Raw genomic sequence first — 12,539 nt, 5'->3', positions numbered from 1 at the left:
TTAACTGTGAGTGGGTAAGCCTGCCAACAGATGTCTGAATACCTGACACCCACAGCAAGTCTTCCAGCTACCCAAAGGGACCAATCATTTTCAGCATCCTGTCAGTCCATTATACTGAATAGATCTCCCGCTTGGTAAAAACAAGCCATATGTAACAGAACCAGGCGTAAATCCTACACAACACATGCCTCCAGGATGGGTGAGTGTGTGTGGGTGAATATTCTACCTTTATTTAAGCCTTGGGGCTCCGTTTATGTTCTTTTGGTATATTAGCTGTAATAATGTCAGTAATGTGTGAGGGTTGTGTTCAGAAATATATACCCAACTTACACTGAAATCACTAAACTATCAAAATATCACAAAAATAAACAATTTTATTAATTGAATTACCTCACTGTAAATTACAGTACAAAAAACAAGAATTATAGGTATTAAAGCAGCTTAAACTTGTCTGTTAGCATTAAGTGGTCTTGTGAATATTTTACATTATTTGCTGCATAATTCTGCATGAGTGTGTTAATGTCAGTAAAATATTATTATTCTTTTAGCTGTATTAACTCCTGTAACAAACTGAGGTATGAAACATGTTGAAGTTTCTATCTGAATATACCAGTTTTGTAATATCACTTTGATTATCTAAAGTGATTTTGCATATAATCTATATTTATTTAATCATTCAACCTTTTCAAGATGCACAGATCCTCAATTATAGTTTGCTCGAAGAGCCTTGTAGTCTCCAAACCCTTCTGACGTCTTCTTCTGTGGTGTCCAACACCCTGAACACGTTGACATCTCTTGTCTGATTAAATTGCTGCAACAATCTCTGGAACACAGTCACTGGGATGCTGAAGTTGAGGTGGGGGTAGGTCACTTTGGCAGCCAAGTCCCTTGTATTGCTGGACACTATACCTGAAAAACAGCAGATAATGTTCACGCTTGGTTCAAATTGCAACTATAGCAGCGCAGAAAGAGCAATCCAATGAGTGTGGCTGCCTTTTTCTTTACACATATGATGCATTGTTACATTACACTGGTGCTTTCAGTGGTCACCATGTGCCCCCCACTGATCAAAAAGAGAACATGATTTTGTAGCTGCAGGTTTTCTTACCAAGCAGCTCTCCTGACCCTCTCCGCACCACAGCACCCCCGCTGGCCCCTGCTTGTACTGCGCAAGTGGTTTGAAGCATGACAGGCTGGTAATTCAGGTTGATAGCTTTGGAGAGGATGCCGCAAGTCAGGGACGGACCACAGCTTCGACCCAACCCACCATAGCCCACCACTAATACAGATTCACCTGTGAGCAGAGAAATCAAGCTGAACATTAATCATAGAAAAGTTTCATTAATGTAAAGAAACTGAAATTTCCTCTGACACCAATTACTGCAACATGCTACATTAAGAGCAATTCAGTTTCCACAACACAGGACTAAAATCAAACCTGGATTGAAACTCTGAGCCAGATGAGGGACCACAAACTCTGGGGTAGAGTCTCTCAGCTGCACCACAGCCAGATCATAGGGTGAAGACACTTTAGTAAAAAACAGCACATCACCTACAACATCATGGACTCTGTGAAGCAGTAATCGTACAAACAAACATTACTAATTACATACCACTTGTGTCGAATCAGTATACATTCTGATCAGATCAGTAGCGTTATAGCAGTTGACCCTGCTGAAAGACCCTGTACACCCACACAGGTGTTTTCACGTATCCTGACTAATTAGACCTCCACTTTGGTTGAAGTTGGAGAATGGCAAAATGTCATGGAGTAAATAATAAAGTCAATGATAGCTGACTTCCATTTAGCTGCTTTAGTTTCAAAACTGTATTGTGCATGGTTGCTCGCTGTCACACTGTCATGACACCTGAATAAAACAGAGGCATCCTTAGTGTTGCTAGTGACACCTTAGCTTCTCCTACTATGACGAGTTAAAATATTTGCTTACATCACCAGTCACTGAAGTTGATGTACTAAATGTGTAATTCACCAGGTGAAATTTAGTCACGTGGTGTGACAAAAAGCAGTGGGATAGGATACATTGTGAGTAAGCAGAAACAGCAGAAACAGCAGCAGTCCACAAAGTTTTTAATTATACAGCTTCTAATCAAAAACTCAAGTCTGTCACTTTTCTTGCACTCACTACAACCAAACAATGTCTCTCCCTCTTTGCTGCTCGTATTACTTCTCCTGTAGTTAGACAAGAATGTAAACAATCAATATTTTGATATTTATTAAGAGCTCAAACTGGCTACACATTGGAGAGCCTTGCGTGCCAAAATTCAATCAGATTGAACCCTATGTAAAGAGAAAGAAGCAGGTCAATTTATGACCAGAAGTAAATGCATCTTGTCCCCTTCTGCATAGAAATTAATGGGAGACAAAATCTGGTGAGGCAATAAAGAGACAGTTTCAATACGTTTTACTGAAATCCTGACCTTCGGTTGGCAGAGCCTGGTGCAACAAAAGATAACAATTGAGCAGCTCTTTGCAAATATTAAGAAAAAGTAATGATTTCCCACAAACCTGTGATAAAACATATGAGAACAAATGTCTTACAAACTATATCATAATCTGTCTAGGCACCGCTTGATTGTAGCAGTTAGAGCTCCAGCAAATACCTCAAAATCTCAGCAAATTACACCAACTATCTATCTGAATGGATAGCCAGCACTCAGGCAGAATACAGGGCAGATATTTTGATATGACAGAGGTAGTAGTAGTTTAGAGTCAAACCACTGGTGGTGTGTATACAGGCTCACCAGTACTCATATTATCGCTTCGACCTGCTTTAACAAGTCAAAAAGTTTTTTGTGGAAGAAAAAAATGCAGATTAAACATTTGCATAAGTTTAAATGAAATCCTCTCCTGTACAGAGAAGGACAGGGTTAAGACAATCAATGTGTGTACCTTTCCCTGTGATGAAACTTCAGGTTGACTGTTGACTTCCCATTGACAACGTGCCGGCAGGTTAGAACCAGCTGAGAGGCCACAACAACCCCTGAGCCCCAGAACTGCCCACTGTTCACGAAGCACACTGTGGGATATTTAACAGCTTTTGACTCTTGGGCAGTGGTGCACATCTGAAGGCCTCTCTCTCCCGGATGGAGCCAAACACCTCGTAGTGGATCTTGGATGCTCATGCAGCGGATGATGTTCCTGAAGATCAACTGCACAGAGCAGACTAGTGTGAGGCCAATCCACTCAGTTGCCTTCCAGCCAAACGGAGACACAATCAGCCCGATGAAGTGGAGGCGGCCTGCACCTTTCATCATGAACAACCCCCCACCTTCTGTGCCTGGCAAGCAGCGAGCATCTGTGAGAATGACAGCGTTGTCCTCTCCAGCGAGGTTACTGATGATACCTCTGCTGAGGGTGCTGATGAAGAGGTCCAAGCAAAGGGAGCCAAATGGCGAACCACATGCAACAACTGGGCAGCCTTTCTGAAGAGATGAGCTGCTCTGCCAGGATATGGTGCCTGTGTAAGGGCTGCTGTTGGGTACCACATCTGTCTTGAGCAACGCAAACCAGCTGAGGAACTGAGCATCTTTCAACAGCTCCTCATCCTCCTCCCCTCCATGGAAACGCCACTGGTCAGCGTCCTGGAAGAGTGCCCGGAAAGCCTGTTTAAACTCCAGGCAGTTCACCAGCATGAGCAGCTCAGCCACATATTGGTGTTGATGAGTTGTTTTGCTCCTCAGGGGTGTGAATGCTTCTCCCTGCGCGCACTGGTTTGCCTCCAAATTTGGCTGAGTGGAGAAGCTGACGCGGATTTTGAGTTTCTCGCTAAAGCTACGAGGCGAGAGGAAGCTTTGGTCTGCGGAGAGCGGCTCTTTGTCGGTAATAAAACTGGAAAACGGGAGGCCGGTGCATAATACGGTCCCAGTTTGGGGATGGACGATAACACCGCTACAGCTCACGGGGCTTTTGGTAGAAAAAGCCTCTGACAGCGTGACCACACAGCAACAACTCTCTACTTCTTTCACCTCCATGTCGTTAGCTGTGCACATGAACTTTACTCACATGTCGATAACTAGAAAACCGTGAAAAGACACGTTAGAAGGAGGTGTGGCAAGAAAATAAACCTACATACTAAGCAGATACACCACACTGCTCCAAAGTTTTTTTATCTGTCACGAATATTCCTTAACTACAGTAATAGTTTGTGTTTACTAGCTGATTGCGACTAGCTTCCTGGTTGTATCTCATTGGTCAGCGACAGGAAACGCCGACAACTGTCACTTACTGTGATTGGATTGAGAGAAAACATCATCAGCTCTGAACCAATGGGAAGTAAGGAGGCGGGCATACAGCAAGCACGTCACTGGTGCTTCAGTATATCGAAGTCATATATAATAATAAATCAGTCAGGGGGACCAAATCACTTCTTTTACTAGAATACTTTAAGAACATTTTGCTGTTAATACTTTTACTTAAACCGGATTTTTCATACAGGACTTTTACTTGTAATGTTCTTCCACCATTGGTAGGCTACTCATTTAATTTCTTTCTTCTTTTCCAAGTTTCCACATGTAGTTGTTGTGACACTCATAATGACATGTCTGGGTGTTTATTACTTTAATGAAACATCCACCTATTTTAACTGTGACCTAAAACAGCAAGTTATGATGGGGAAAAATTGTGTTTTTAGAGTGGGGTAATCAATAGAAACATTACAGTGAAGTGCTTAAAATCCAATGGAGAAGCTTGGTATATGTACCAATAAAACAAACTAACTAACAAACAAAAATTGTTTATCAGAACTCAGTCTGCTATTGTGGTTTGTTTATTTCTTGCAACTAAACTTGTTTGTAATGGTTAGACTGTACACAGCTGATGAATGTTTAAATATAAAGGCAAAAAAGTTGTACAATTGTAAAGGTTTTTTTTTAAAGAGGGGTCCCATATTGTAGTTAAATGTGTAAATATCCATTTGATTATAAATTATAAATAAAGTATTTTATTACATATTGAATCATAGCAAATAATCCTATAAATGTTTAATCTCATCTAATAATAATATTAAAATACAAGAATAAAAATATGGTTTCATATTGTTTCGAATTCCTCATCTCGAGTCAGTAACAATGACTCAGATTTAAAGGATTGTCAAAAATATTTATTATGCTCAAACTTCACACACGTTTAATGACATCAGGACCTACCTTTTGTAACAGATCAATGACTTGAGGACTGATAAGCTCGATGTAACAGAAGGCAAGCCAGATTCGTATTGCAAAATATAAATAATAGCTTATGTACAAAATAAGGTATAATATTGCACTAATAGGTCATCTCATGCATAGCTTTTGCACCCTACTTCTAAGCACCACCCAAGTACTCTCGTAATATCACTGCGTGTTGTGAGCAGTAACTAGTCACAAAGTACTCAAGTCATTTCACAGTGATTCACCATCATGGAAACACGTAGAGAGTCATTGCCACTGTGGACAAGTTTAAATGGGTTACATCACCTGGCTGTGCTGATGCAGTTGTCATATACTGCAATGGTTTAATACTGTTCTGTGGTATTAAATAAACCAGTTAATGCACTTGTGGTCACATTCATATAATCAACTTGTAGTGGTAAACCCTTAATTGATTTTCTTCTTAGACAGACATGCAATGAGCAACACTGTCAGTATCCTTGGAGGTAGCAGGATACTGTATTGATAACACTTTTGTGGTAAACAATTATGGCACAAATTCACTGCAGCGCTTTAGGAAAAGGTGCATGGTACTTCAAGTTACCCACTTTTTTTTTAGATAAATAAGATAAATGTGTTTATCTGTACCAACAACACTTCTGACTTCAATCAAGGAAGAGTGACTCCAAGTACAAAATGTTAACCAAACTGACCTTCGCTGTAAGTCAACACCAGCATCTAAAAATACACCCGGGTCAGAGACTGGTTCACAGCGATGACATGTTCTATATGGCAGAGAGACATTCCTAAAGGCTTTAAGTAAAGATGGAGCCCACAGCATGAAGATTATTCTCTACACTCAATCTGAACAGTACAGACTGATGATTCATAACTTATCTTTGACTCGCTGTGGTGTGGCTGGGTTAGGGTATGACATACAGATTCTTTGAACGCATGAAGAAAACGGGGTATATGAACACAAAAACACCTCCTGAAACACGTTTCCAACTGGCACAAGTCCTATATATAGTATATTTAACAAAATATCTCTCTACAGCAGGTAGTTTTGTGTGGAACATGTCTTTGTGTGCACAGGCAGCATTGTAAATCAGGTAAAGTATGAAATAGTAGTGAATCAGTCAATATACTGGGAGAGCCAGCGGAAACCATCTCCATATCCTTGTCTCTTCAGCACGCTGCACATGAAAACCTCCATTGGCCTCAAATTCAGCTCCTTCAGTGACACTTTGCCCTGAAAATAAACAAAAATACACACAAAAAGGCATCCATTTTTAACACTCAAATGATCCACGCATTCCAACATGCATTATGACGGTCACTGTGTGTGCAACATTAATCCTAAATCCGTAATTTGATGCACGTCCTACCAGGAGAACACAGCATAGTGCGAGAGCTGTAATCTGACTCAGTGATGTGGATCACTGAGACAGGCCATTGCCACCACATTCTGTCTCCTTTTGCTCTCCTTTTTTGCAGAGAAACAGCAGGTGGTTAACATGATTTACATTAACGATTGTATAAGATGGGTAATGTGCAAAATGCTTCTTGCAGCACCTCCCCGCCACTGTATTTAATAAGATCATTAGTGATCTAAGCCTTCCCTTGGCAATTTAGATTGGTTTAAAGAAATTCAAGCAAGCTTCTTCTTTAATAGAGGAACATTAAAAGTGTCATTGAACAGAGGGGTTCAAAGGCATCCTCCCTCTGTGCTGAAAAGAAAGTATGTTTGGCCTTGTGAGACTTGCAAAACTGATTCCCTTCATTATGGAGTGAAATTGTCCTGGCACAACAGCAGCAGGCAACTTGCACACACAAAATGTACTATCGATTGAAGTCATGAAGCAGAGTAAGATGAGCGTTTTCACATGTGGATAGATTAAAAGTGAAAAACCTGCAAACTTCAGCTTTTAATCACGTTATTTAGTCCCAAAATCTGTGTTTTGTGGCATCAGCGGTTAATCTCACATGTGTTCAATCATTACCTTTCCAGTTGTGTGTCCATGCAAACCAAACATTCCTCTTAGTGCGTCCTCGCTGATGGCCTCTGGACGATCAATCTTATTCCCCAGGATGAGAACCGGGACGTTTGAGATGGTTTCATCTGTTAAAAGTGCCTACACACAGGAAGAGTCACATTGATGTAAACCCAATAGACCATTCCCATCAGTGAAATGTCTTTAATACCTGTTGTGTGTCACAAGAAGAGGTGAAATCAATACAATCAACTTACATCCAGTTCAACTTTAGCCTCTGCTAGTCGCTCATGATCAGCACAATCCACCATGTAGACTATACCATTTATGGCTGGGAGGTAGTTCTTCCAGATCCTTCGTGCTGTTAGAGCAACACAGCATCAGTATTTATGTGACACATACTGTAAGTGGAGGATGCCAGTGCCTCAAACAGCATTTTCCTGTGTATTCCTACCTTGTGTATGACCTCCAAGATCAAACGTTGTAAAGGTCATGCCTGCGATGGTCAACTCCTCAGATGCTGAGGACAGAGAGGAAGCACTGGCTTTAGATATGAGATGGATAAAAGAAGACCTACAGCCCTGCTAACGGGGCCGAGTTCTGAACATCATGTCACATCACCAGACGTACTTGGATGTAGCGTGGGCACGTGCTGTCCTAGCCTGTCATCTCTAAGCATGTGCAGGAGCGTTGTTTTGCCAGCATTGTCTAGTCCAAGGAACACCAGCTTGCCAGTCTTCTTGTACAATCCTGAGAGAAAACAAAGTGATGTCAATTTAATATAAAGTCACTCCAAACTTATTTTATGTTGCTCCCTTGAAGAGGACAGTGATTAACAGGAGGAGGAATGGGAGTGTCCGCAGTCATTAGAAACACAGTATTTGGTGTACTCAGGAATGTAAGTGAGGTTTTATTGAATCTGTTTCTAAAAGTTAAAATAAATAAAGGAACAAAATAAAAAAGTACACGTTTCGAAGTATTTTATTATAATATAGTATTTTATTTGTTAGCAATGTTATCCATATTCTATGCTGCATTCTTTGAATTTTAGGAAGGGTGGTATTGGTATTTTTTCTGTAGCCCTGACCTCAACAGACAAAGGTAAACATAGTTGTTCAGACTGAAAAAAAATTGTTTTAGACAGACATAAGAATTTAATTCTGTGACAAATATTGTGTTTTTGACATTTTCTCAAATAACTCATTTTGTTTGAGTGGAGTGAAAGAGGGTACTGTCAAGTAGCAGTGTTGTTAGGTCCGTTTGAGAAATGATGCTCTGTATGTCAAGTGTCAAATTCTTTTTTCTGGGACAGAGAAGCTAAGGTGTTGTTGATATGTGTGTAAGATACTTTACCTAATAGCTGCAAGACGCTGCTGAAGCTCCTGTAGATCCAGTCAAATATAAAAGACATTGCTCTTGACTGCCTATAATACAGACAATGGGACCAGAGTTCATTATTTATTACAGCATGTTAAAGAACATAGCAATGTACATAAGATATCACTCAGTGAGGTTCCAGCTTCTCTCAGATGTTTACCGAGCCTCGTCTCCCAAATACACCAACATTTATTCATGAACACACATCCCAAGTTAGAACACAATAAATGATCCAGTATATGCTGTATATAGAATTTGGTATGCTATTGCAAAAGGACATTGTTGCATTACAGCATCTAGCACTGAAGCGCATTGTTAAATCATTATTCCTGACCCTGGATTACTCTGCTGGTATGTGTAAGCTCTGTGTAATCACACCAGCTTTAAACCATGAAGGGAAAGGTGGACAAACCAAGCAGCAAACTGGTTTAAGGTGATTTTTAGATGCTGGCTTGCTGTGAGAGCCCATCTCACTGAGCCACTGAGTCACTGATCCTTCCTCCTCTGACTATTTTTATGGCAGGTTGTGGCATGGACACTTGATATCGGCGGTCACCCCCTGCTTCACTCACTCTCTCCCTGTCTACACACACACACACACACACACACACACACCTGTCACTCTCAGTGGAACTTGATGTGCTTGTTGCAGTGAATAGCGAGGCCTTGGAAAAACCCAATTGTTGATTTGTTTATATGACACAGTGTTTTCAAATGCGTCACCTGTACACACCAAACTCCATATATATATATAAAGCCTAAAGTATATGATGTGGCATTTAATCCCTAAATATATGGATTAAAGACGGCAACATAACAGGTACTGTGTGCTATGTTAACCCCAAAAATCTTTGTAGTCACGTAACAAATGGCAACAGGTTTTAACACACATCTCAGATCAGTATTTCAATACAAATACTGAGAAATGACACCATGAAACACGACAGGCAGCTAAACTCATGACTGAAACGACTTTTCCAGTGATTTCACTGCTGATCGCTGCCTCTGTTGGTCTGATCACACGTAGCTAGTGAAAAAACAAACATCGGCTGTCAAACTGTAAACAATCATCATTTCAGTAAACAACCCGAGCGCGTCGTAGACTGATAACTTTATAAATGTCAGATAAAAGGCTAGACTACTAAACTAGACTGAAAACTCGCAGAAATGTGAAAATTAGGAGTTAAATTATCACATAATTTGCGTATTTTACCTTGGGCTGCCGACTTTATGAAGTCCCGGTCCGTTAGGTTTTGGTCCGTCCCGTCAACTGACATGAAGCCCCACAAGTTTGACAGTTAACCGGAAATACGTCACCATGGGTCGCAGGAGGAGAAGGGGGGGTTGTCACTACCCGATGTGAGTCGCCTACCCGATGTGAGTCTGACATGCGCAGTAGCGTTCTCGATCGTCCACCATCTTGGACGGTTATGTACGGCAACTCTGCTTGGAAAAAACGCCCCCAGACTCAAAACGCGATACGCGAAATAAATCAGTTGTATAAACATATAAATATAAATAAAATAAATCAATCGTATGAATGTATAAATATGAATAAATATAAATAGTTTGGTTGTAAATAGTTGTCAGAGGTTAAGAGTAAGTATACATATCATGGAAATATCTGGAAATCAGACATGTATAAATATAAATAAAATAAATCAATAGTATAAATACATAAATATGAATGAATATAAATAGTTTGGTTATAAATAGTTGTCAGAGGTTAAGAGTAAGTATACATATCATTGAACTATCTGGAAATCAGACATGGAAATAAAATAATACGAGGTAATAGTAATAATAATTATATCTATCTATCCACTATCTTATCTATCTATATTTTTATTGATATACCGTATTTATATTATATTATTTTATTATATACATATATAAAATAGATAGATAAGATAGTATATATATACACAATATATATCTATATATAGCTATAAAATAGATAGTTAAGATAGTATATATATCTTTATATAATATATAAATATATATAGATAGATACACACTATCTTATGTATCTATCTGTTTTATTTATATATTTATATCATATTATTTTATTATATATATGTATATGTATATATAGATATATTGTACTATAAACATATTATATATTTTATATTTTTTCAATTGAGAATGGTATAAACTAACAGAAGTTTTTAACATTACATTACATCCATTTCACATTCATAGAGCTTTGATTTTGGAACAGTTTTGTTAACGAAAAAAAGGCCAAGATTTATCTGATGTGTGATGTGCAGTCTTTTATACTTTGTTATAGACACAGGTACCACCCTTTCTAGTTCTGTCACAGCTCCTCCACTCACCTGATGGACTTCCTCAGCTGTTGTTTTGATGCAGACAGATATTTAAACTGTGGTATGCATGCCTCTGTTTGACACACTATCTCAAGACCATTTCAAATGAATGAATGCTCAAGCCAGTACTGAAAGTTTGTTAACTTTTAGTTTATAACTTTGAAGGACCAAAGAATTCCATTGAACATGAACCAAACATTTTAATCTAAAAATACAAAAATGTGTTTCCATCAAATTAATGTCAGAGATGGAAAAAACAAAAGACAGAGCTTAAACAGTACTGTCAAAGAATTTAAATCTTGAATTTTAACCACATGCTTTAAAAAATGAATATAAACAATGGAGGAAACTAAAGACACATGTATGTACATAGCTATATGAAAAATTGTGCACATATTCAAGTAAAGACAATTTTATGTAATCACATAAGAAGATATGACTATACTCTTTAATTTAAAGAGACCCAACATTCCCCCATGAGCAACACTTGGCGACTCCGTAATGGGAAGAAACCTCAGGCAGAACCAGGCTCTAGGTGGGCAGCCATCTGCCTTAACCGGTTGGGGTTGATACAGAAAGAGAGAGAAAGACTGAAGCAATCTGAATCTGGAGCATACAGGTATGTAGTTGATTAAGGCAGAAGGATGATTGTCAACAGTGCAGTCTCCCGATCATCTTCATCTTTTCCTGAAATTGCACAAAAATAACGATATTAGTACAACAGATATTATAGTAAACTTGAAGCTATATGGCACTGTCTTTTAAACATGTGTCCACACACTCAGTAGATATTACAGTTAATAAAACAAATTAAGCACCAGTTCTACCTCATACTAGTTAACTTTACCTCAGTGTCTTGTGTTGGGATACTGTACTCTCCTCTCAAGAGCTTCCTTCCCTGGAACTGCACCTCTTGTCATTGATGCCGTCAGTGTTGAAGAAATTGAAGTTAGGCAGACAAAGTACAAACTACCAAATCAGCTTCTTACTGAGAGTGGAGACTGGAAGCATGTCATTTAAACACAATTGACGTAGATGTCCAGCTCTGATTTGATCACCCTCTCCTACTGTTAATCTGAAGTAAGACAACAAGAAATTGAAAATAAGATAAGTTAGGCATTGCTCCCACAGAGAAAGTACAAACTACCTAATCAGCTTCTTACCGAGAACAGGTGTCATTTAAACACAATTGGCTTCATTGTGTTTGCCATAGATGTCCAGCTCAGACTTGATCACTCTCTCCTAGTCTTTTAGACTGTCAATCTGAATTAAGACAACAAGAAGATGGAAATAAGTTAAGTATTGTGTTGATCCTACAGACAAAGTACAAACTACTGACATCAGGCTCTTACCGAGAGTGGAGACCGAAAGGGTGTCATTTAAATTGACGTAGATGGGGAGGCAGGTACTTCAGGAGGATGATGAGGATGACTTTACTGTATTTGGCGTAGATGTCCAGCTCAGATTTGATCACTCTCTCCTAGACAGTCCTCTAGACTGTCGATCTGAAGTAAGACAAGTTGGGCATTGATCCCATAGACAAAGTACAAACTACCAAATCTGGTTGTTACCAAGAGTGGAGAATGGAACAATGGCCACACAAACAGTTTAGCAGTACACTAAAAACACTTACGTTTCTGTCTGTAGTACGGCCTCAGGCGATCGACATTCACCTTCTGCAAGGACCCAGTGT

At 39.2% G+C, this 12,539-nt stretch overlaps 2 protein-coding genes and 1 long non-coding RNA gene across 3 annotated transcripts; all 3 read right to left on the bottom strand.

Moving 5' to 3' along the window:
* Nucleotides 1-360: 360 nt before the first annotated feature.
* Nucleotides 361-4,155, bottom strand: tysnd1 (trypsin like peroxisomal matrix peptidase 1). Its single transcript, XM_053332912.1, has 4 exons — nt 2,912-4,155; nt 1,439-1,569; nt 1,109-1,294; nt 361-909 (listed from the first exon to the last, which is right to left on the bottom strand). The coding sequence occupies exons 1-4, from the start codon at nt 4,009-4,011 to the stop codon at nt 707-709; spliced, it is 1,620 nt and encodes a 539-aa protein (XP_053188887.1). The 5' UTR covers nt 4,012-4,155; the 3' UTR covers nt 361-706.
* Nucleotides 4,156-6,149: 1,994 nt separating this feature from the next.
* Nucleotides 6,150-9,806, bottom strand: sar1ab (secretion associated, Ras related GTPase 1Ab). Its single transcript, XM_053332783.1, has 7 exons — nt 9,733-9,806; nt 8,496-8,566; nt 7,773-7,892; nt 7,597-7,662; nt 7,400-7,503; nt 7,152-7,283; nt 6,150-6,400 (listed from the first exon to the last, which is right to left on the bottom strand). Exons 2-7 carry the CDS (start codon nt 8,551-8,553, stop codon nt 6,284-6,286), a joined length of 597 nt encoding a protein of 198 aa, XP_053188758.1. The 5' UTR covers nt 8,554-8,566; nt 9,733-9,806; the 3' UTR covers nt 6,150-6,283.
* Nucleotides 9,807-11,876: 2,070 nt separating this feature from the next.
* LOC128373365 (uncharacterized) lies at nt 11,877-12,255 on the bottom strand. Its single transcript, XR_008322939.1, has 3 exons — nt 12,199-12,255; nt 12,010-12,109; nt 11,877-11,921 (listed from the first exon to the last, which is right to left on the bottom strand). It is a non-coding gene; the product is annotated as an uncharacterized LOC128373365 (long non-coding RNA).
* Nucleotides 12,256-12,539: the final 284 nt, after the last annotated feature.

This window comes from Scomber japonicus, chromosome 14 (genome assembly GCF_027409825.1).
Source record: "Scomber japonicus isolate fScoJap1 chromosome 14, fScoJap1.pri, whole genome shotgun sequence".
Taxonomy (NCBI): domain Eukaryota; kingdom Metazoa; phylum Chordata; class Actinopteri; order Scombriformes; family Scombridae; genus Scomber; species Scomber japonicus.
The sequence above is the reverse complement of the archived record's forward strand: the minus strand, read 5'-3'. Positions and strand labels throughout refer to the sequence as shown.